Here is a 25915-nt window from a genome sequence, read left to right as displayed (position 1 = left end):
CTCGCGATCCTAGGTCCCCCCAAGCACTGAAATAACACCCCTTACCCTGATTTGGCACTGGCACCAGCACCAACGCACAGGACATGCCGGTGCCCGAAGATCCTCCCTCTTGGTTGTGCTGGGCTGTGCGTTGGAGATCCTCCCCTCTTGCCTGTGCTGGGTTGGACTGGGCCTTGAGCATTTGCACATGCTCAAGGCCCAGCCCAGCCCAGCACAGGCAAGAGGGAGGCCCTCCGACGCACCTCCCAGCCCAGCAGAGCCAAGAGGGAGGATCTTCGGGCACTGGCATGTCCTGTGCGTTGGTGCTGGTGCCAAATCGGGGTAAGGGATGTTATTTCAGTGCGCGGGGGGGATGTAGGATCGCGAGGGAGGGGGGACGACGCAAGCGGGGGGGGGGATGCTGGATCGCGGGGGGTAGTGCTCGTAAATCGAGTCAAACTCGGTTTCCGAATGTTTTGCTCGTCTTGCGAAACACTCGCAAACCAGTGCACTCGTAAACAGAGGTTTGACTGTACAGTAATTTTTTTTTTATTTTGTTCAAGAATTAGACTATTTTTAGCCAGACTTGAGACAACTGTATAAAGTTAACACTTCTTGATCAAAAGCACTCTCTTGGAGAAACAATTCAGGCAATGTGTTTTTAACCCAGACAGCCCATTTAACATGGAAGGAACACCAAGACACGAATGCAACAATCATAAGAAAAAGTTAAACACTCTCCAAAAAGAACCTTTAATTTGATGTGCATAACATGTTTTGGGTGGAATTTGATTGTTCTTTTTCTTTAAAAAATATATATTTAAGTGTATTTTACAACAATATTTTCAAAGGGTAGCATTTTCATAGAAGTTGTAACCTCACAGTTCTGTGGCACCAACATCTCCACAGCAATACAATGTCTGCAATTTAATTCTGTGGCCATATTTTTATAAAAAGGAAAAACAAATAGAAAAAAATCCAGATGAAAAACTACAAAATGAATTTGACTGCTGTTTTCATGCACTTCAACTGTATTCAAGATAGATTAACTTCATTTCACAAAGAAATATGGCAGGCTGTAGACTAACCTTGGTGGGCTGGAGAAATTAGTACAATATTTATAGGAATCAACAAAATCAGTTCATGGGTTTACTTTATAATGCATCAAGGATTATTTTCAAATATGGAAAAAATATTTTTCAAACTATGGCTTCCATCTTTAGATTGTTCTAAAGTAGTAACTCTGCAAAAATGTAAATTTAAAAAGTTTATATTTCTGTATTCTTCTTAGCCACAAAGTTTGAGAAACATTCAAGTTCCATACGGACACAGGAATAATATGTGACAGGTAACAGTAAGCACTATGCTGAACAGCACAGCTGACCAAGCCACAGCTTTTGAAACAGCTAAAAGTATTTTGAAAGTGTCAGTTTTTTAAAGATACCTAGTAAATATCTTCCAAATTAGATTTCTTTCATAGGTCTATCACATTCCCCCCACCCCTTTGAAGAAATACTGATTTTTGTTAATCTCTATACTTCTCCACTAGAAATAAAAAGGGTAATCACACAAAACCAACCATGCAAGTTGTTTTAAAACCTTTACTGCAACATAACATTGAAGCAAATAGTAATTAGATACCTACCATTTCCCCCCAGATAGAAAAAAAATATGTAAACAGGAAAATAAACTTGCCTGTAGGTGTACAGATTCTCAAATTCTATTAGAAAGAGGGCATCTCTTATTCAGTGATCAGGCAGTAATGATTTTCATTTGAAGTTGAAATTTCTTAAAGCATTTAACATGAGAATGCTTTTTCTCTGTACACTAATATACTGTCAAGCACAAAATAATCTCTTTATTTTGGCATTTATATTTTACAGTTGCTGAAAAACCTTCTTAAACTGATCTCAAAAAGCCATTATCCAGTGTTATCATGAAATGCAGACTAAGTTCTAGGTAGCAAAAGCTATTTCTAATACCATGTTATTAAAAAAAAATATCAAGCAGGGCATTACACTAAATTTCTGGATGTAGTACACTAAAGTAAATGGCAAAAACCTTAACCTACAGTTTCAACAGAGAATCTTAAATGCCTGCAAAGCTGATTTTTGGTTGTAAAGTATATTACATGTGGGCTGCAGCACCTGCTTACCTAAGCAGACTTGCACTGTATTTATTCTTATCCTATTTTCTATATTATCCCAGGCCCATCCCTTTTACTATCTTATGCCAAAGATGGTAGATATGAGCCCAAAATCATCCCAGACAATCCAGTGAATAAAGTTAGTGTAATGCACTGGTGTGAACTGTGAGAATGTGTACAGTCTCTCCTTTTCAGTCATCATCAAAGTTCTGTTGTAGAAGGAAGTTGGCTGCCAAATTTTCATTCTTCTCACAAGCAAAGTAGGCTTGTATCACAAGTCCTTCAGGAAATCCTAATGCCTTTAGCTACAGGGGAAGGAAAAATATGTGTTTGCTTAAAATTTCAGACAAGCCTGACACATTAATTGATGCTTATTACACACACTACTGAGTCACTTAAAATTTCTTCCACCACTAACAATAATTACATTATATGTTCACAAAATATGTATAATCATGTACAGCCAACTTTTCAAAATAATTGGGGGTGCTAGACCTAATGGAAATTGTCCCTTTCTGGACAGTCAAATAATCTGCTCAATATTGGGGATGCTGAAGCACCCACAGAGCTGGCTCCTATGTAATCATGGCACACGTCTCCCCCTCCCATTTACAATTGCTGGAAGAACTGAATTCAAAGTGCTTCATTCGTCGACAGCATCTCTTCTGACTCCGTCCTACTAATAAAAAGCAGTTTGTTGATATGAATGAGATTCACTTTTCACATGTGGATGTCCTAATGTGATCTAGGCTGATTCACTATTTCATTGACAAATGCAAATTACTTTGGAAAGCTTATTTATGAAAGCTTATAGATATATTGTTACTTTCATATGCTGCTGATATTGTGTTGATTTTGTTGGTGGTACTTTGTTTTATTGATGTATTCTGCTGAGAATATTTTTCAATCATTAGGGTCATAAATTTTAATATACAGGTTGCATTACAGAAAAGAGAAAGATGGTATATCAAATCAATGTTCCTTTTCCCTTAGTTCACAGGTGTCAAACTCAAGGCCCGCGGGGTGAATCCAGCCCACTTGGGCATTTTATACAGCCCGATGCCCCCGGTGTTATCCTGTGGTTGGTTCCCTCTTCCTCCTCACAGCCGCAGTGTGCACAAAACCACATCTCGTGCCCCTCCAGAAGCATTACCTCTGACGTTGCGACGTCAGAGAGAAGGCTTCCGGTTCAGGCGCAGAACGCGCGAGGAGACGCTGCATGCGGCTTCGTGTACCCTGTGGCTGTGAGGAGGAGGAAGCTGGACACAAGATAACACCGGGGGCATCGGACTGCGGGCCACATAAAACAGCCAGAAGATAAGACACCCCCCGGAGGGAGGCACAGCATGGAGGGAGGGAGACAACAAAGGTAGGGGGAATTATTTTATTTTCAATTTAGTGTTTGAATTGTGTCAATTTTGAGAATTTTAATCTGCTGTCTAAATTTTGCACTGCTCAGGAAGAAATACATTTACATTTGTTTCTTTTTCTCTGGGGGTTGTACTGCATGCAGAGTCTTGAATCTTAGGGTTTTCGTTTGTATATATTAGTACTTTTAGCTTTTGGTCCAGTATTTGCATAGGGGTTATCTGTGTTCTGGTAGGAATGAATGTTGAGTTGCATAGAAACATAGAACATGACGGTAGAAAAGGGCCACGTCCCATCTAGTCTGCCCACACTAATGGCTCACCCCCTAACTACCTCCATGAAGAGATCCCACATGCCCATCCCATCTTTTCTTAAAATCTGGCACACTGCTGGCCTCAATTACCTGTTGTGGAAGATTATTCCAGCGATCAACCACCTTTTCGGTGAAGAAATATTTTCTGGTGTCGCCATGAAATTTCCCACCCCTGATTTTCAACGGATGCCCTCTCTTGTTGCCGTGGATCCTTAAAGGAAAAAGAGATCCTCTTTCACCTCGATATGGCCTGTGACATATTTGAACGTCTCGATCATGTCTCCCATCTCTGCGTTCCTCGAGTGAGTACAGCTGCAACTTACCCAGTCGTTCCTCACACGGAAGATCCTTGAGACCTGAGACCATCCTGGTGGCCATTCGCTGAACCGACTCAACTCTCCGCACATCTTTTTGATAATGCGGCCTCCAGAATTGTACACAGTATTCCAGATGGGGTCTCACCATGGATCTGTACAACGGCATTATGACCTCGGGCTTAAGGCTGCGAAACTTCTACGGATACAGCCCATGATTTGTCTAGCCCTGGATGAAGCTTTCTCCACTTGATTGGCAGTCTTCATGTCTTCGCTAATGATCACCCCCAAGTCATGTTCTGCTACAGTCCTTGCTAGGATCTCACCATTTAGGGTGTAAGTCCTGCATGGATTTTTGCCACCAAGGTGCATGACCTTGCATTTCTTGGCATTGAAACTTAGTTGCCAAGTCTTTGACCAATGCTCCAGCAGAAGTAGGTCCTGCGTCATACTGTCGGGCATTGAGCTTTTATGCTTTCATCTGTTGTGCGGTTGCCTACTATGTTGCATAGTTTGGTGTCATCGGCGAATAATGTAATTTTACCTCAAAGCCCCTCAGCCAAGCCTCTTATGAAGATGTTAAATAGGATCAGGCCCAAGACCGAACCCTGCGGAACTCCGCTGATCACCTCCGTCGTATCGGAGAGGGTACCGTTTACCACTACCCTCTGAAGTCTACCTCTAAGCCAGTCCCTAATCCATGCGGTTAATGTTTAACCCAGTCCCATCGAACCCATCTTGCCCAATAATCTGCGGTGTGGGATGCTATCAAACGCTTTGCTGAAGTCCAAGTACACGACGTCCAGGGACTCCCCTATATCCAGCTTTCTTGTTACCCAGTCAAAGAAGCTGATCAGATTTGATTGGCAGGACCTTCCCTTCGTAAAACCATGTTGATGAGGATCTCGTAGATTCTCCTCGTTCAGGATCATATCCAATTGGCGTTTGATTAGTGTTTCATAAGTTTACTCACTATCGATGTGAGACTCACCGGTCTATAATTCTCAGCCTCCATCCTGCATCCCTTTTTGTGGAGTGGAATGATGTTAGCCATTTTCCAATCCAACGGGACTCTTCCTGTACTTAGGGAAAGATTGAAGAGCGCGGATAATGGTTCCGCCAGGACGTCACTCAACTCCCTGAGCACCCTGGGGTGTAGTTTGTCCGGTCCCATAGCTTTGTTCACCTTGAGTCTTGATAGCTCCTCGTAGACACTGCTGAGTGTAAACTCGAAATTTCGAAACAGGTCTTCCAAGTTTTCCCTCGTCAGCAGCTGAGGGCCAGATTCCGGCGCCTCGCAAGTGAAGACCGAGCAGAAGTATTCATTTAAAAGTTTGGCTTTGTCAGAGTCCGATTCTACACAATGTGCTTTGTGTAGTTTAATTTTGTGGTTAACCATTATGTGTTAAGATTATATTGTGTGTGTATATGAAAAATGAATGGGAAAAATTGTGTTATAATTAGTACTATTATGGGGGCTGGGGCTGGCCCAGAAATTGGGTAGTTCTGGTCCACGACTTAGCCTGTGTTTTGGATTTTGGCCCCTTTTTGAGTTTGGCACCCCTGCCTTAGTTGCACAACTGAGAATTCTACAACTTATTAAGCCCCCTCCTCTACCTTTAGGCTTAGTTCCCATCCCGATTGTGCTGTCTGTCTAGTCCTCTCCCTACTTAGTTGCTTAGATCCTCCCAACTTTCTACTCCCTCTCGTAACTACCGGATCAGCTGGCTTAGTCCTAAGTGTTACCCCGATCAGACACCCAGCCCAGGTCTCCCCCAACCCAAAGGCTCCCCATTTCTCACCATGAAGCCACCTCGTGGTTCTTTCTCCTCCTACTTTGCTTTTCTCTTAACACCACCCTCTACGTAATACCACCCTCTACGTAATACCGCCCTCTCTCAATCTTCTCGATTCCACTAACACCAACAATATCTGCCCTGGCCTCAAAATCCCCACGCTGATTCGCACCAGATGAGGAGTAGTGGCTCGTGGTCAGCAGGGGGTGCTGTTTATGGGACGATAATGGAATGGATGTCGGAGCATGATAGTGCAGTATTTTTGTGAAGTTTTTCTAACAAAAGCGCCAGTTTTTCATATGATTCTGGGTAATTCTAGTTAGAGACAATTCTGTGTCAGTTAAGGACCACGCCCAAATAGAAGCGTACGAAAAAACAGGTGAATAAAAATTTAAATATAATGTAGCTAAGGCCAGAGAAAAACACACTAAGGATTAATATAAGGGAAAGCATAATAATATCTGTGTATGTACTTTGCTGTTGAGCCAAATCATGGTGGAAATCAGGATTACATGGAATCCATTTTGGGTTCTTTGTGTTTACCAGTGACTAGTTTCTGTCTTCTTTGTCCTCTCTGAGTTTTTCCCGCTCCCAGCAGCGTGGTGTTAAGTAATACCACATGTACTGTAGACTGGCTAGGAAGATCACGTGTCCTAAACTAAGAGATAAAATGCATTAAGTATGAATGTGTGCAAGGGGCCCCGAATGAACGAAGGAATGATTGATATATGAGAGATATATGAAAGAATGGTGTGTACTTAATTTCTAATATTTTATATATTTTAAACCTGAAGAAATACTAAGGAAAATCCTAAGGTAACATCTGGAAGTAGTTAAGTTAGAATTTGAGATGCTGTATCAGTCTCCAGCATAGGAAGGGGGGCATTGGAAGCCCACGCTTAGCACTGCATCAGTGTAATATGAAGCTGTCAGTTTTCCTCCTCTAGAGTAAGGTTTCTGTGTAAGGCTATGCAATTTGAATCTGTCAGCTTAGGAAGAGTTTTTTCCTTTAGGGCTGAGAATTTCTCAGCACCCTGTTAATAATTGTAGAATTCTCTTGAATACGTTATATAATGTTAATTCAGAAATCAAATGTACTGTTCTAAACTTTTAAACATGGAAACATGGAGGGATTTATTTTCCTTTGTCTAAACTTTTAGGACCACCTCTTTGATGAATTGTTATTGGATGTCAAACTTGATGATGTCACTGAGCCAAAAGTTATATAATAGAATGACCAGAGATAGGGGTTCGAGACCGTTAGGAGAAGGCCAGCATTTTGGCCACGATAACGATCTCCCATTAGCGCAACGTTAGCAACAATGCTGACGCTTTTGAGCTCATAATGGAAAAATAGAAACAATAATTCAATAAATCTTGGTTATAATTTTTAAAAAACCTTGCGCTGGTGTCATTTTGCATGTATAATTATTTTCAAACCTGAAGCTTTCACAAATGGCGTCAATGACCCTTGCTCACAGATCACATCCCCCCCAAAAAAAACCACCGAAGAATCAACCACGCTTCTTTAAAGTTTGTTTTCCCTGCCAATCTCCCCAACCTTGCCTCTGACTCGCTCACCCCAGTCCCAACACTTTATTGCAACGCAAGATCCGCTTGCAACAAGATTCAAATTCTGAAGGACCTACTTGAGGATTCTGACCCTGGTTTCCTATGCATCACGGAATCATGGATTACAAAAGATTACCTATTTACACAAAATGAACTCTGCTCCCATGGCTAACAAGGTCTCTTCTCACCCAGATCTAACCGTAAAGGAGGTGGCCTGGCAATTCTCTACAAATCTTTCTTCGATGTTCAGCTCCTCGAAAGGGGTAGCCACACCTCACTAGAATATATGCTAACCTCTGTCAATGATGGACTTCACCCTCACCCACTGGGCATCCTGCTTTTATATCGCCCACCGACCCCTTGGAACAATTCCTCCGAACTCGTCCTCGAGACCATAACAAATGCCTTCCTCAAATTTCAAAGATTACTGATCATTGGGGACATCAATCTCCACCTAGACGACATCACCAGCAAGGATACGATTGAATTTATTAGCTTCCTCACCTCCCTTGGCCTCCCCCCCGCTGCACCATCCCCAACCCATGAAAAGGGGCACACACTAGACCTTATTAGCTTCCTCGATCTTACCGCTCATAAGACATCAGTTGACAACACTTGCTGGGAACATGTCCCCTGGTCTGACCACTTCTTAGGGGCTTTCTGTCTCCCCATTTTCATGTCACATCTTGGGGCTCCACCCCGCATTTCGAACTCCATTACCTTCCGCAAAAAAATTACAAGCGAAAGCCTGCAGATTCAGGTACTAACTTGCATAACTGGGTCCCACTCCCTCGCCCCTCTCTCCACTAAATCCATCTCCTACCCCCACAAGGCCCCTTGGTACCTCCCATATCACAGAGAACTAAAACTGAAATATCGAGTTCTGGAGAGCATATGGGAAAAAATCAAAATGTCCCATAGACAGACAGTCCTGGAGAGTCAATATTAAGCTGTACAATGCAGCGCTAAAAAAAGCAAGGAAGAACTTCTACAGCGACAAAATCTCCAGATCCAACAATCAGAGTAGTACACTATTCAACATCTGGCGCTCCCTAACCTCCAAAAGAGACCCCACCGTGCTCCCCTCCTCTCCCTCAGCCGATGTTCTAGCAAAATTCTTTAACGATAAGGTCTCTACCTTGAGACACTCCTTCCCTCCTTCAGTCTCCTACAACTCCCTGGTGCCCACCGATTCCATTCCCACCCTAACGGTCTCCAACCCTATCCCAGCTGACAGATCCTGGACTACCTTTGAGCATGTATCTGAATCCCTGGTCCTCAAACTCTGCCTCAAACTGAAATCCTGTAACTGTTCCTTGGACCCATTCCCCTCCTACCTATACAAGAATATTCCAGCACAGGCCATCTCTTCTATCACCAAACTCATAAACTCTGACCTTCATTCGGGCCTTTTTCCCCCAGAAATGGGTCATATTGCCTTGACCCCACTACTGAAAAAATCTGACCTTGACCCTTCCATACCATCCAGCTATCGCCCAATTGCAAATATCCCTCTCCTAACCAAGATGCTAGAGTCCATCATTTCTCCCCAACTCTCATCATATTTAGAGAGATTCTCTATTCTCCTACCCTATCAATATGGCTTTCATCCCAACTTCAGCAACGAATCCCTACTGTCCTCCCTGATCTCAAAGGTTCAACAACTTCACTCTCGAAACAAGTTCGCCATCCTCCTACAATTTGACCTTTGCGCTGCTTTTGACATTGTCCACCATGATATTCATGTTTACCAACTCTCTGAGATAGGCATTAACTCCACAGTCCTAGACTGGTTCTCAAAATTCCTCCACTCTCGTTCTTACACTGTCAACATGAATGGCACCTCATCCTCTCCCTGGAAACCGAATTGTGGAGTCCCGCAAGGCTCTCCTCTATCTCCTATCCTTTTCAACTATATGTCCTCCCTAAAACTCCTCCATCTATCCCCCCTTGAAACAATTTACACTTATGCTGATGACATCCTTGTCCTCCTCGAGACCGATTCGAACCTCACCAATCTGTCTAAGAACATATCCTCTTGTATAATGAACCTACAATCCTGGGCCCACACTGTGCAAATGAAATTGAACGAGTCCAAAACAAGACTTCTTTGGCTCGGCCCAAAACTAGACCAACTACCCACCTCCATCCCACTACCCTCTGGCTCCACTCTGCAGCTTGAGTTCTCGAGCAATGTTTTGGGCGTCATCATTGATTCCACATTGTCCTTCAACGACCACCTCCAATCCTTGGTAAAAAAAATGCTTTTTCAGCCTTCACATGTTGAGGAAAAATAGATTCTGCTTCCATCCAAAACATTTTACCCTCCTTGTCCAATCCATCATCCTTTCCAGATTGGTCTATTGCAACTCTATCTACTTAAGCCTAACTAAGAAAAACCTTCATAGACTTCAGCGGATTCAGAATGCTGTGGCCAAGCTCATCTTCGCTAAAAGTAAATTTGACCATGTCTCCTTGCTCCTGTCCAAGCTTCACTGGCTTCCGATAATCGCCAGGGTCCACTTTAAATGTGCCAGTCTAGTTTTCAAAATCCTACACGGTATCTTCCCTCCCTTTATCCCTCTTTCTTGGAATTCCTCAAACCCTAACACCACCAGACCCTCCCACAAATTAAAACTATCCTTCCCCTCGCTAAAAGGCATTTCCCATACAGGAAAACTAGGGACATCCCTCCCCTTCAAAATCACTGAGCTCTGGAACAACCTTACCTCCCCTCTTCGGAACTTGAGCTCTTTCCAAGTTTTCTGCAAACATCTGAAAACCTGGCTTTTCTCAAAAATGTAAGCCTCTCTCCAACTTTGGTATCCCAATTCCTCAAAAAACTCTTCATATCTGCCATCCCAAGTCCTCTAAATATTCTTCATACTTCATCCTCTAACCTTTTATTGTAATTCCTTCCTATCTCATCTCCTGTAAACCGTGCCGAGTTTCAAGTTTATTAGGATTTTATATACCGCCTATCAAGGTTATCTAAGCAGTTTTTACAATCAGGTACTCAAGCATTTTCCCTATCTGTCCCGGTGGGCTCACAAGCTATCTAATGTACCTGGGGCTATGGAGGACTGAGTGACTTGCCCGAGCTCTACGAACGTGGAGAAGATGCAGTATACAAACCTAAGGATTAGATTAGATCTTATAATTTGATGGCATGTGAATAGTTTTTCTGAGCATAATGTAATCTAAATTCATTCTCCCTATAATCATTGAGGGATACTGACAAGTCTACGGATTCCTAAACCTACCTTCTGCTGCATTTTCTTTTGCTAATTTGCAAAAAGGTGGGCAACCTCAGTCCTTGAGGGCTGCAAACCAGTCAGGTTTCCCTCACTGAATATGTATGCATTCAATTGTCATAGAATGGAGGCAGTGCATGCAAATAGATCACATGTCTTCGGTATATGTAAATTTCTCATGCATAGTCATTGGGGAAATCCTGTATATGTGACTAGATTGCAGGCCTTGAGGGCCAAGGTTGCCCACTCCTGCTATACACTCTACTATTTATAGTACAGGCAGATGACTGAAGCCACATCACATAGTTACTCACTTGTAGCAGATGTTATCCGAGGACAGCAAGCAGATATTCTCTCATTTGGGTGATGTCATCCAAGGAGCCCTGGCACGGACAGTCAAAAAGTATACTGTGTCTTTAAAACTTTAAGACTGGCCATACTGCGCATGTGCTGGTGCCTTCCCGTCTGATGTCTGCTCATGGGACCATCAGTTCAGTAATAAAGCTAAGAGGCCAACTAACATAAGAATAGCCTTACTGGGTCAGACCAATGTTCCATCAAGCCCAGTAGCTCATTCTCATGGTGGCCAATCCAGGTCCCTAGTTCCATGGCCAAAACCCGAGTAGCAACATTCCATGCTACTGATCTAGGGAGGTGGGATGGCTGTAAACATCTACCTGGTGTCCTCAGAAAACACCTGTTACAGATGAGTAACTATTCTTTTATCTCAGGACAAGCAGGAAGTATATTCTCACATATGGTACTCCCTAGCTGCCAGGATCATGCCTCTAAGAGTAGGGTTATTGACAAGTAACATGAGCCTGGCAAAACCAAAATGTTGTAGAACTGCTTGGCTAAGGAGCAGGTGGTTGCTTTGCAGATGTCCACAATAGGAATGGAACACAAATGAGTTACTGAAGTGGCCCGAGCATAGCAAAAAGGGAAATAGATCGCCTAAGATATGAACAGTAAAGTGGAAGTTCTGTGAGGCTTGATGCAATCCAATTAATAAGCAAGAGTATGTTTACAGACCAATACGTGGCGAGCTGCTGCACCAGGGTGAGAATGTAGCCTTGGAAAGAAGACAGATAGAACTATGGACTAGTTCAGATGAAATTCGGATACAACCTGAAGAGGAATTTGGGATGAGTGCAAAGAACCACCTTATTGTGTTAGAACATTGAGTAAGGAGGATGTGACACAAGTGTTTGAAGTTCACTGACTCGGCAAGCAAGTATGAGATATATGAGAATTACTTGTTAAGCAAGATACTTGATGGATGCAGTTGACAATGGTTCAAATGGAGGCTTCATCAGCGTGGAAAGTACAATATTAAGGTCCTAAGCCATGAGAGGAGGCTTAAGAAGTGGATTGGTAAGGTAAAAGCCTTTCATTAATTTAGATACCAAGGGAAGTACAGAGACTAGCTGTTAGTGCGGTGGTGTGTGAAAAATACTAATAGCACTGAGATGATAAATTCTTACTGAAGCAGTTTTGAGGTCATAGTTGGACAGGTGTAGATGATAAGTCCATAACAGATAGAAAGTGAATCCTCTTGAAAAGACAGCAATGGTGTATGGAAAGAGTTGGGAACACATCTACTGGTTGGGAGAGAGATATGTTGCGAGTGCTAACAAATGTAGATTGGGAGTTATGACAGGCTGTTGATAGAGTAATGAGAGAAGAACATAAGAACATAAGAATTGCCACTGCTGAGTCAGACCAGTGGTCCATCATGCCCAGCAGTCCGCTCACATGGAAGCCCTCTGGTCTAAGACCAGAACCCTAACTGAGACTAGCCCTAACAGCACATATTCTTGTTCAGCAGAAACTTGTCTAAATTTGTCTTAAATCCTTGAAGGGTGTTTTCCCCTATAACAGCCTCTGGAAGAACGTTCCAGCTTTCTACCACTCTCTGGGTGAAGAACTTCTTCCTTACGTTTGTACAGAATCTATCCCCTTTCAACTTTAGAGAGTGCCCTCTTGTTCTCCCTATCTTGGAGAGGGTGAACAACCTGTCCTTATCTACTAAGTCTATCCCCTTAAGTATCTTGAATGTTTCGATCATGTCCCCTCTCAATCTCCTCTGTTCGAGGGAGAAGAGGCCCAGTTTCTCTAATCTTTCGCTGTACGGCAGCTCCTCCAGCCCCTTAACCATCTTAGTCGCTCTTCTCTGGACCCTTTCAAGTAGTACCGTGTCCTTCTTCATATACGGCGACCAGTGCTGGACGCAGTACTCCAGGTGAGGGCGTACCATGACCCGGTACAGCGGCATGATAACCTTCTCTGCTCTGTTCGTAATCCCCTTCTTTATCATTCCTAGCATTCTGTTTGCCCTTTTTGCTGCCGCCGCACATTGTGTGGACGGCTTCATCGACTTGTCAATCAGAACTCCCAAGTCACTTTCCTGGGAGGTCTCTCCAAGTACCACCCCGGACATCCTGTATTCGTGCATGAGATTTTTGTTACCAACATGCATCACTTTACACTTATCCACGTTGAACCTCATCTGCCATGTTGATGCCCATTGCTCAAGCTTGATTATGTCACATTGCAGATCTTCGCAATCCCCCTGCGTCTTTACTACTCTGAATAACTTCATATCATCCGCAAATTTAACCACCTCGCTCGTCATACCTAAGTCCAGATCATTTATAAAGATGTTAAAGAGCACGGGTCCAAGCACCGAGCCCTGCGGCACCTCACTGGTGACACTCTTCCAGTCCGAGTATTGTCCATTTACCCCCACTCTCTGTTTCCTATGCTCCAGCCAATTTTTAATCCACGTGAGTATTTCACCCTCAATTCCACGGCTTGCAATTTTCCGAAGTAGTTGTTCATGTGGAACCTTGTCGAACGCCTTCTGAAAATCCAGATATACAATATCGACCGGATCGCCCTTGTCTATCTGTCTGTTTACTCCCTCAAAGAAGTACAGCAAGTTCGTCAAACACGATCTGCCTTTGCTAAAACCATGCTGACTGGTCCTCATCAGCCCGTGTCTGTCAAGGTGATCAATGATGCTGTCCTTTATCAGTGACTCTACCATCTTTCCCCGTACCGAGGTCAGACTCACCGGTCTGTAGTTCCCTGGATCCCCCCTTGAACCTTTCTTGAAGATCAGTGTAACATTCGCCACCTTCCAGTCTTCTGGAATCTTTCCCGATTTGATCGACAGATTGGCTATTAGTTGAACCAGTTCAGCTGTGGTCCCTTTAGTTCCTTGATGACCCTCGGATGGATGCCATCCGGTCCCGGGGATTTATCACTCTTAAGCCTATCAATCTGCCTACATACCTCCTCTAGACTGACCGTCAATCCTGTCAGCTTTCCGTCTTCGTTTCCAGCATATAGCCTGATGGGTTCCGGTATGCTGTGTACATCTTCTTCGGTAAATACAGATGCAAAAAAAATGTGTTCAGTTTGTCAGCGATTGCTTTGTCCTCCTTTAGTGTTCCCTTTATTCCATGGTCATCCAACGGTCCCACCACTTCCTTTGCGGGTCGTTTCCCCTTAATATATCGAAAGAACAGCTTGAAGTTCTTTGCCTCCTTGGCTATTTTTTCCTCGTAGTCTCTTTTGGCCCCTTTTACCACCTTATGGCACCTGCGTTGATGTTGTTTGTGCTTGTTCCAGTTTTCATCCGTTTTTGACCTTTTCCATTCCATTCCAGATTAGAGAATGACATGGGAAATGTGTCCCATGTCTAGCCGCAGCTAACCCACAGGAACGGGGAAAAAAAATTGACTGCTGCGGGTATGGGGACAAGGCTTTTCACCGCCCCATGAAGAGGTGAATGGCCCTGTCCCTGCATTAAAGGATCTGCCACGAGTTGTCCCCCTGCCCACCCCTTCCAGCCAGCAGCCCCCCTCATGATCATGGGTCCGGCAGCCCCTCTTGTGAGTCCAGCAGTTCCCTCCCTTGCACCAGACTGCGGGTCAAAACCGGTAAAAAAGAAAACCACCACCAATCACATGAAACAAACCTGCAACTCCCCTAGGTTGGCCCCTTTGCACCTCCTAGGGCAGGCCTACCAGCCTCGTAGAAGCTTTGTAGGATGAAGAGGCAACATCGCACTTAGGACTGCTCCAGAACCTTCTTCCCAACAAGTTGCTCAGCACCGAAAAGCAGTGCCTAAATCATGCTCCTGCTTGGTACAGCTGAAGCCAGAACTCACTCACTCCTGCCCGCTATACTTGTGGACCAGGATATCGGCAGAGAGAAGGTAAAATGGACGGGGGATAGGGGGGAGAGAGGATGTAGAGTCCGGCGGAGGCCTGCAATTAATCTGGGAGGGGAGAGCAGGTAGACGCTGCTCCAAATATAAACTGAGACTCCCATTTTTGAGTCAATTTTTTGGCCCAAAAATCTTGTTTTATATTCGAGTATATATGGTAAGTAGAAAATAAATTTTACAGAAGTGCTTGACCGAACCGACTATCCCATCTCAAATAATCTTACAAACAATAAACAGTGGGATGTGAAGGTATGAATTGAAGACCAGGTGGCTGCTATTCAGATGTCCTCAATGGAACGCAGATTAGCTACTGAAGTCACCATTACTCAAACTTTATGTGCAATGACATAGCCTTCAAGCATAGCAAAAGGAGACAATGTCTGCCAGTCATTTGGAGATAGTTCTCTTGGTGACAGGAGCTCCAAGACTGTTAGGATCGAATGACAGGAACTGAGTGGAAGTTCTTTGAGGTTTGGTGCAATCAATGTAATAAGCAAGTGCACGTTTACAGTCCAATGAATGGAGTGCAGCTTCCCTAGGGTGAGATTGTGGTCATGGAAACAAACTAGGAAGAACTATAGACTGGTTGAGATGGAATTCAGAGATGACAGGAAGAAATTTGGGATGTGTGCTAAGAGCCACCCTATCATGGTAGAACGTTATGCAAGGAGAATTTGAGATGTGCTTGGAAGTTCACTTACTCGGCAAGCCGATGTGAGAGATGTGAGTAAAGTAACTTTCCAAGTGAGATGTTTCAGAGATAAACAAGCAGGTGGTTCAAAGGGAGGCTTCAGAGTAGAAAGTATAACATTAAGATCCCAAGCAACTGGAGGAGGCTTGATTAGTGGTTTGATATGATAATGGTTGTTCATGAATCTAGAAACCAGAGGCTGTACAGATAATGGCTTTTTATTCAAAGCACTTATAGCACTGAGATAAATTCAGACTGAAATAGTTTTGAACCAGAGTTAAAGAGGTGCAGAAGATAGTCCAGAACCAATAGGAAAGGACAAGTGATCGAATGCAGTAAGGTGAGATTGCACCAGACTGTGAAATGAGGCCACTTGAAACGAATGTAGCTTTGAGTACAGCAGTGGTCTCAAACTCAAACCCTTTGCAGGGCCACATTTTGGATTTGTAGGTACTTGGAGGGTCACAGAAAAAAATTGTTAATGTCTTATTAGAGAAATGACAATTTTGCATGAGGTAAAACTGTTTATAGTTTATAAATCTTTTCTTTAACTATTAAAGGAACGATTTATAAACTATAAAGTTTTACCTCATGCATCGTCAGAGGGAAGGCTTCCAGATGAGGCACGGGACGCACAAGGAGCCACTTCCCGCAGCTTTATGCACTGCATTAGTGAGGAAGAGGGAGCTGGCCTGAAGATAACACCGGGGGCGGCATAAAATGGCCAGGCGGGAGCAGGCCAGAAGGTAAGGCATAGCATGGAGAGAGGGAGACAACAAAGGTAGGGGGGAATGATTTTATTTTTGAATTTTGTGATTAAATTATGTCAATTTTGAGAATTTACATCTGCTGTCAGTGTGCTTTCTGTAGTTGAATTTTGTGGTTAACCATTATGTGTTGTTAATAAGATTATATTGTGTGTATCTATGAAAAATGAATGGAAAAAGCACAGTTACTTACCGTAACAGGTGTTATCCAGGGACAGCAGGCATATATTCTCACATGTGGGGGTGACGTCATCTACGGAGCCCCGATGCGGAAGCATTTTCAAGCAAACTTGATTGAAGATTTAAGTTTGCTCTGCTGCTCCACGCATGCGTGCCTTCCTGCTCCACTAGGGGGTGCATCCCCTCGTGGTCTCCAGTTCACTTAACTAGCAAAGAAGCCAACCTCGGGGAGGTGGGCGGGTTGTGAGAATATATGCCTGCTGTCCCTGGATAACACCTGTTACGGTAAGTAACTGTGCTTTATCCCAGGACAAGCAGGCATGATATTCTCACATGTGGGTGACCTCCAAGCTTACTGAAGAGGGATGGAGGGAAGTTGGCAATTTAAGCAAATAGATTTCGCAATACCGATTGGCCGAACCGGCCATCGCTTCTGGACAGAGAGTCCAGACAGTAGTGGGAGGTGAAGGTATGAACCGAAGACCACGTGGCAGCCTTGCAGATTTCCTCAATAGGTGTGGACCTGAGGAACGCTACGGAGGCTGCCATCGCTCGGACTTTGTGTCCCATTACTCGACCATGCAGCGCGAGACCAGCCTGAGCGTAGCAAAAGGAGATGCAATCGGCCAACCAGTTGGACAAGGTGCGTTTGGAAACTGGGTGGCCTAACCGGTTTGGGTCGAAGGACAGAAACAGTTGTGGGACTTTCCGGTGTGGCTGAGTGCGTTGGAGGTAAAAGGCCAACGCTCTTTTGCAGTCAAGAGTGTGGAGCGCCACTTCTCCGGGGTGAGAGTGGGGCTTTGGAAAAAACACGGGTAAGACGATGGACTGATTGAGATGGAAATCAGACACTACTTTAGGTAGGAACTTTGGATGGGTGCGGAGTACCACCTTGTCGTGATGGAATACCGTGAAGGGTAGGTCCGCTACCAGAGCTTGTAGCTCACTAACCCGCCGTGCGGACGTGAGCGCGAGTAAGAAGTGAGGAATTTTGGATGGCATTTGTCTAGTGGCTCAAATGGAGGTTTCATCAGTTGAGCCAGAACCACGTTAAGGTCCCAAACCACCGGGGGAGGTTTGAGAGGGGGGTGGACGTTCAGCAGACCCTTCATGAAGCGAGTGACTAAGGGATGGAGCGAGAGGGCTTTCCCTTCCAGGGGCTGATGAAAGGCCGCAATTGCACTGAGGTGTACTCGAATGGAGTTGGTCTTTAGGCCGGAATGAGATAGTTGAAGTAGATAGTCAAGGACCAGGGGGACGGGGACCGACACCGGGTCCTGGCTGTGGGAGGAGCACCAGGTTGAGAATCTGGTCCACTTTTGGGAGTAGCAGGTTCTCGTCGAGGTTTTTCTAGAGGCCTCCAATATCTCCTTGACTGATTGAGACACGGGGAGAGCAGTCAGGGGGAGAGAAACCAAGCATTCAGATGAAGAGATTGAAGATTGGGATGTAACAGTGAACCCTGACCCTGTGACAGTAGAGAGGGAAACAGAGGCAGAGGCAGTGGATCTCTGACACTGAGTTGAAGTAGAAGGGAAAACCACGGCTGGTGTGGCCAGCGAGGGGCAATCAGGATCAGGGTGGCTTGTACTGTTTTCAGGTGGACAAGCGTCCGCAGTATCAGAGGAAACGGCGGGAACGCGTACAGGAACCTTCCCTCCCAGTCGAGGAGGAAGGCGTCGGCCTCGAGCCTGTCCGGGGAGTATATCCGGGAGCAGAAGAGAGGCAGCTTGTGGTTGTGAGGGGACGCGAACAGGTCTATTTGAGGTGTCCCCCACTGTTCGAACACCCCTCGTAGGGTCTGAGAGTGTAGTGACCACTCGTGTGGCTGGAGGAGGCGGCTGAGTCTGTCCGCCAGGCAGTTTTGTTCTCCTTGTATGTACACCGCTCGAAGGAAGGTGTTGTTGGAGATTGCCCATTTCCAGAGGCGCAGGGCTTCCCGACAAAGGGACCAAGACCCTGTCCCCCCTTGTTTGTTTACGTAGTACATCGCTACCTGGTTGTCGGTTCGGATGAGAACCACTCGGTCGTAGAGCAGATGTTGGAAGGCTACAGCTGCGAGATAGATGGCCCGAAGTTCTAGCACGTTGATGTGGCAGCGACGGTCTTGTGCTGACCACATTCCTTGGGTGCGTAGGCCGTCCAGATGGGCGCCCCAAGCGTACTCCGACGAGTCCGTGGTGAGTACCTTGCTGTGGGGTGGGGTGAGGAAGAGCAAACCTTTGGAAAGATTTGAAGAGTCGGCCCACCAGCGGAGCGATCGTTGCAATGAAGGAGTCACTATCACGGGGCGGTCGATCGGGTCCCGGTCTTGACGCCATTGAGACGCCAGGGTCCACTGAGGGATTCTCAGATGGAGGCGGGCGAAGGGTGTGACATGGACGGTGGAGGCCATGTGGCCCAGGAGGGTCATCATCTGTCGAGCTGGTACCGAGGTCAGCAGGGAGATCCTTCGGCTCAGACTTACTAACACCTCCAGGCGCGGAGGGGGGAGGAAGGAACGGAGGCGAACCGTGTCCAGCGTGGCCCCGATGAACTGCAAGGACTGCGAGGAGCGTAGTTGAGATTTTGGGAAGTTTATTTCGAACCCCAGACTTTGTAGGTAGGTAATAGTCTGTTGGGTCGCTGAGATAACCCCTTCCTTGGACGGGGCTTTGATTAGCCAGTCGTCCAGGTAGGGGAATACCTGGAGGCCCTGGGAACGTAAGGTTGCTGCTACCACCACGAGGCACTTGGTGAAGACCCGAGGTGATGATGCTAGTCCGAAGGGGAGGACTCGGTATTGTAGGTGCCAGTCCCCTACCTGGAAACGCAAGAACTTGCGGTGAGCGGGGTGCACTGGGACATGTGTGTACGCCTCCTTGAGATCGAGGGAGCAGAGCCAGTCGCCCTCGTCGATCAGGGGGTAAAGTGTCGGTAGTGAGAGCATCCGAAATTTTTCCCGTACCAGGAATTTGTTGAGGCGTCTCAAGTCTAGTATTGGGCGTAGGTCTCCCGTTTTTTTCGGTACCAGGAAGTAACGGGAGTAGAAGCCCTTCCCCCGTTGGTCGGGGGGAACCTTCTCCACTGCTCTCAGGCGAAGCAGGTCTCGGGCTTCGGAGAGGAGTAGGGATAGCTGAGTCCGGTTGGGAGGGCAATTCCTTGGGGGGTTGTCCGGGGGGATGGCCCGAAAGTTGAGAGAGTACCCTGATGAGATCACGCCAAGGACCCATGCGTCCGACGTGATTTGTTCCCAGCGAGGGTAAAAGGCTTTGAGTCGACCCCCGATGGGAAGGAGGCCTGGGACTATGGCGGAGGGGGCCCGCCCCCTTCCGCGTGTCCCGTCAAAAGGACGGGGATGGTTTGGTGGTCGCAGGCGGTTGGGACTTGGGCATGGCCCTGTGGTGGGCTTGCGGACGCCTGGGTGGGGGCCGCGAGAAGACAGGGGTGGACTTTTGTGGGTAGCGGCGCGGAGGGGCCCTATACAGCCTGGACGCTGGCGGTTTGGGCTTTTGCCGGACAAGGGAGGCAAACGAGCGTTCATGTTCGGAGAGGCGTTTTGTAGCCGCCTCGATAGTGTCATCGAACAATTCCTTTCCCACGCAGGGGAGGTTAGCCAAACGGTCCTGTAAGTTGGGGTCCATGTCGACCAGGCGCAGCCAAGCTAGTCGGCGCATGGCGATAGCGAAGGCTGCTTCTCTGGAGGAGAGTTCGAAGCCATCGTAGGCCGCGTGGAATAGATGAAGGCGCAGGTTGGAGAGGGACTCTAAAAACAGGCCGAACGTTCCTTGCCGGGAGGTCGGTAGGTCAGTCTCAAAGGCTCTCAATAGTCCAATGAGGTGTTTGAGGTAGGATGTGAAGGTGAAAGTGTAGCTTTGCACCCTAGAGGCCATCATTGCGTTTTGGTATAGTCTCCTGCCGAACTTGTCCAGGGTTCGGCCTTCTCGGCCTGGGGGGACCGCTGCTGAGACCTGGGACGGGTGAGCCTTTTTCAAGGAGGATTCTACTAGCAGCGATTGGTGGGAGATCTGTGGTTGTTCGAATCCCGGGTAAGGTACTGTGCGGTACTTGGCCTCCATTTTGGAGGGTACGGCCGTGACCATGTAGGGGGTCTCCAGGTTCCTGAAGAAGGCCTGTTGGAGTACCGGGTTAGGTGGTAAGCGAAGGGACTCTCTGGGCAGTGATGGCATATCCAGCTCCGCCAGGTACTCCTTAGAGTATCTGGAGTCGGACTGGAGGTCTAAGTCCAATGCGTGACCCATGTCTTGGACAAAGCGAGTGAAGGATGGGCGAGATGTCCCCGGGGCCCCGTGCGGGGTCGGGGAACGAGACCTTCGTCGGGTGGAGAAGGATGGGGAGGCTTCCCTCGAGTATCGAGGTTCATGCTCTGATCCATGCTCCGAGGCTGGGGAAGCACTGTGAGAGTGTTCCGGGGTTGTCGATCTTCGGCGTCTCGAGGAGCCTCTCGGAGACGATGCCGGGGTTAGGGGTACCGATCGATGTCGGATTGGTGACCTCGATCCGGACTCCCTCGGAGAATACGTCCGAGGGGGAGTTCGGAGGATGCGCGGGTTGGAGAGTGATAACTCAGCCACCCTTAGTGGTCCCGTACGAGGTGTGGGAGAACGGCCTCGTAGAGTTGGTGAACCTCGGGCCTTCTTGGAGGCACGGCGGTTCGAGGTTTCTGTCGTTTTAGCCCGACGTTTTGCCCCTCGGCGGTCTGCGTAGGGGGAACGTCTCGGGTGCCTCGGCGAGGAGTCCGAGGAGGATGGGATGCGGCGAGGATTGCGCACCTTTCCTCGAGGTTGTTCGGTGCGAGGCTCAGGCTGGTCTGGCACATTCGAGGTCGAGGCCAATTGAAATTGGGCCATTGCAGCGGACAGCTCCGACGTGATCATCGCTCGGAGTAGGTCCTGGAAGACGGGCACGGACAGCATCGAAGGCATGTCCACTGCCTCGGTGCACTCCACAAGGGGCGATCTCGTATCAGAGTATTCCCGTGTGGTGGAGGCACGGCCCGAAGGCTTGGAGGGTTTAGTCGGGGCTGTAAGCATGGGGCTTCCGCCATGCGTTGACGTTGTCCCCGAGGCTGGCTTCTTCGCTGTTACAGAACCTGAAGAGGGAAGAGGGGACTTACCCGGGGCCGAGGCTTTCTGTTGTCCCGAGGACTTCGGGGTCGAGTCTCGAGGCGATGCCGAGGTATCCGGGGCCGAGGTCAAGGCCGGGGCCGAGGCCGACCTCGAGGCCGAGGTGGAGGGTTGGTCCGGGGTGAAGAGGTCCGCCATGCGGGCTTTTCTTCGGCGGAGGGCCCGGTTTTGGAAATTAGCGCACTGGGGGCAGGAGTCGGTTGGATGAGCCGCCCCCAGACAGAGGATGCACCGGCGATGCGGATCTGTGAGAGAAAGAAGCCGCTCGCACCGGGTGCACTTTTTAAAGCCGGCAAAGGCCGGGACATTAAATCGAAAGTAGACGCGGCTCGATTAGCCACGCGGCCACGGGGACCCGGAAGCCTCCGAGTCGTCGAAAACGAAGCAGGAATCAAATAAAAAGGTAAAGAATTCGTGCACAGCGACTTAATCGTGAAAAAACAAGAAAAAATCGCGGTGCTAGAAGGCAGTTGGGGCAGAGCCTGAAAAACACGGCTTCTAGGCTCGCGGAAAATTTTGAACTGGAGACCACGAGGGGATGCACCCCCTAGTGGAGCAGGAAGGCACACATGCGTGGAGCAGCAGAGCAAACTTAAATCTTCAATCAAGTTTGCTTGAAAATGCTTCCGCATCGGGGCTCCGTAGATGACGTCACCCCCACATGTGAGAATATCATGCCTGCTTGTCCTGGGATAAATATTATTACAATTAGTACTATTATGGGGGCGAGGTCTGGGGTGGAGATTGGGTAGAGATGGGCGGGGTCTTGCCCACGACTTAGCCCAGTGTTCTTCAACCGCAGGTCTGCAAAATAATTATTTTATTTCTGCCGTCCCTTAGGTGCAAAAAGGTTGAAGAACACTGTCCTAGAGGATGGCTGACACTAGTGTAGATAGTGGAAAAGCATCTACTGGCTGGGAGAGCGATACCATACTATGAGAGCTAATAATGGAGAAAAGAGCCCTCATTTAGTATGAGCAACTATGTAACAGAAGACTGGAAGTTTGTGATGTAGGGGGAAACAAAGAGATCCACCTCTGGAGTCCCCCAATCTAAAAATATCTGTCAAAAAGTGGTTGAGTTCAATGACTAATGGTTGAGGCTGTAGGAGTCTGTGTTTAATGTGTCCAAAAATACGCAATCTTCAGGGTTGCTTTTGCCCACCTCAAATGACTTAGTGGACTTCTTTAGTTCCAAAGTTTTACACTTGAGTTCTTCCTGCCTACCTTGCCTAGGGAATTGTGATTCTTATTTAAGTATGAATGAAGATGAGGCCCATGCAGATTTATATTGGACATTTGAAAATCCGGACTGGAATGATTTTTCTAAACTATTTCACAGATATGCAAAATCATACTGTATGCTAGATTCTTGCCCCTCAGACCTCATGATAGTGGCATCTTTAAGTTTCAAATTAAAATTATTAGAATGGCAATCTGATTCTTTAAATGTAGGAAAGTTTCCACAAGAGAAAGGCAATATTATCATTACCCAAATAATCAAAAATAAGAATCTATATTGTTACCATCTAATTATAGACTGGTCACATCAATTTCCTTTTTTTGTAAAAATTATGTTCAAAATACTGCAGGGAATAGACTTAGTAGATAAAGACAGACTGTTCACACTCTCCAAGGTAGGGAGAACGAGAGGGCACTCTCTAAAATTGAAAGGGGATAGATTCTGTACAAACGTAAGGGAGTTCTTCTTCACCCAGAGAGTGGTAGCTGGAACGCTCTTCCGGAGTCTGTTGTAGGGGAAAACACCCTCCAGTGTTTCAAGACTAAGCTGGAGAAGTTCCTGCTAAACTGGGACGTACACAGGTGAGGCTGGACTCATTTTAGAGCACTGGTCTTTGACCCGGGGGACGCTGCATGAGCAGACTGCTGGGCACGACGGACCACTGGTCTGACCCAGCAGCGGCAATTCTTATGTTCTTAAGGTAATGTTCTCTCATGGTTCAAAGAGTTTACTGAAACTAGACTATCAGGTTAAGTCCAACAATCAGCTTTCTGCTGTTTGGATAAACCCATGTGGTGTCCCCCAGGGTTCCCCACTTTCACCTACATTATTTAATGTGTATCTCTCTTCTTTGGGTCTTCACTTCAGTGAGCTGGGTACAAGGCTGTCTAGTTACACTGATGACATCACAATCATTATTCCTTGCAACACAGCTTTGTCCTATATCACTCACATGATCGAGTATGCATTGAAATTGATGGATTCATGTATGCAGGAATTCAAGCTTAAATTAAACCACGATAAGACCAAGTTTTTTGTTGCATCAACGCACAAAATTTCCTATGAACCATCAATCACTATAGTCAACACTGTATACAATTCACCGGACGATTAAAATATTTGGAATCATTACTGATCAACATCTGACTATGAAAAAGCATAGTTGCTGTGATACAAAAAGGTTATTATACTTTGTGGAATTTGTGTACCACAAAACCGTATTTTGAGTTTTCAGCTTTCAAACTCCTAGTTCAATCGTTGTTGAGTCTTCTTGATTATTGCAATATAGTCTATTTAACATGCACTAAGAAAGAGATGACTAGACTTAGGTTAATTCAGAATTCAGCAGTCAGATTGATTTATGATTTGAAGAAATGTGTCCATGTAACACCCTTCTACCGCAAGTTGCACTGGCTTCTGATGAAAGCTCGCGTTTTGTTCAAGTTGGGTTGTCTTTGTTATAAGGTTGTGTATGGTATTGCTCCAATTTATATGCTCGATAAATTCTATATAGCATCTCATAAATATAGTAGAAGATCACATGCTCTGTTCATTTTTCCATCTGTTCAGGGTTGTAAAAAGTAAGAAGTATTTGGATCATACATTGGCGTTCCAGGCAGCTTCCTATGACAAAGAATTTTGACTGCTGTTGCGTAGAGCTTGCTCTTACAAACATTCTAGAACCCACTTGAAAACTTACCTTTTCTCAAAGTATGTGGCCCATTAGTTCTATGTGTCTTATGTTATTTTTATTATTAATTTTTTGTTAACCAAGTTGAACTTATGGTTACGCGGTTTATAAGCATGATGTTATGTTATGCTCAACTTGTCTACTAAGATATTCTAGTTCCCTGCTAGATAAACTGCTTCCAGAAATATGTTTTAAGGTATTGCCCAGGACCAGATCTGGATTGCTTCTTCTCAAAGGAGGTGAGGCCTCTGTGTTTGTTTAAGTAGTACATGGCTACTTGGTTGTCTGTTCAAATGGGTACTACTTGATGAAGGAGGCGATCCTGGAATGTGCACAGAGCATTGTGGATTGCTTGAAGCTTGAGGAGATTGATTTGGAGAGTTTTCTTGTCAAGAGTCCAGCTGCCTTGAGTATGAAGACTGTTTGAGATGGAGTTTCCAACCTAGCAGGAAGCATCTGTTAATATTTTTTGATGAGATGGAGTGTGGAATAGAAGGCCCCTGAAAAGACTGGTAGGTAATAACCACCACTGAAGAGAATTACAAAGATCCAGGGTCATTCGTAAGCATTGAGAAAGTACTTCCCTCTCTCTCCCCAACTTCAGTGATCCAGTGGGGGGTGGGGTGGTGGAGGGGTTTCTTACAAACTCAGATGGTGATATTTCTGTGCTCTACAGCATCCACATCCTCCATTGTTTACTCTTGCCCCTTCCCTTTTCTGAGCATTTTTTAAAAACATATTCTACCAACCACATGACCCCCTTACATTGCTTAGTCTCATATCTGGATGGCTCACTTGGCTCTTGGAGCCATGTGACAACCATAATTCCACAATTAAAGACAATTATTTTGCTAATAGCATGGAATTATTGGTACTGCATGGCTCTTAGAAATCTAAGAATGGAACACAGCTAGAAGTCCACAGTCTGCTCCATACAAAAGTATAGCAATTCCTCAGACTTCCTCTGCTGGCATAATAAGAATGTCTGTATTGAGACTGGGATTGTGGTTGTAATTGTAATCACAAATTTCAAAGCACACTGTTGAAGGCATTAAGTCCCAGCTTTGTGGGCATTCATAATAGAGAATGACAAGGGGGAAAAATTTGTCCCCCGTCTCTGCCCCATCCCCGCAAACTTGATCCCTGTCCCGACCCACCCTATCCTCGCAAGCTCAGTCCTCGTAAACTATCTGATCCCATCCGCACAAGCCTCAAATAGTTTTATACTGAACTTATTTTA

At 46.1% G+C, this 25915-nt stretch overlaps 1 protein-coding gene across 3 annotated transcripts in view; it reads right to left on the bottom strand.

Annotated features, from left to right (window-relative positions):
• Positions 1-711: 711 nt before the first annotated feature.
• The window catches only part of RAD23B (RAD23 homolog B, nucleotide excision repair protein), a 245740-nt gene continuing 220536 nt past the window's right edge, over positions 712-25915 (bottom strand). For all 3 annotated transcript variants that reach the window (XM_033918631.1, XM_033918623.1, XM_033918639.1), the window contains one exon: positions 712-2430. In XM_033918631.1, coding sequence (XP_033774522.1) covers positions 2317-2430 — 114 coding nt within the window. In that variant the 3' untranslated portion in view covers positions 712-2316. The remainder of the gene's footprint in view (positions 2431-25915) is intronic.

This window comes from Geotrypetes seraphini, chromosome 1, assembly GCF_902459505.1.
Source record: "Geotrypetes seraphini chromosome 1, aGeoSer1.1, whole genome shotgun sequence".
Classification (NCBI taxonomy): Eukaryota; Metazoa; Chordata; class Amphibia; order Gymnophiona; family Dermophiidae; genus Geotrypetes; species Geotrypetes seraphini.
Note: the sequence above shows the minus strand (reverse complement) of the source record. Positions and strands in the feature narration are given on the sequence as shown.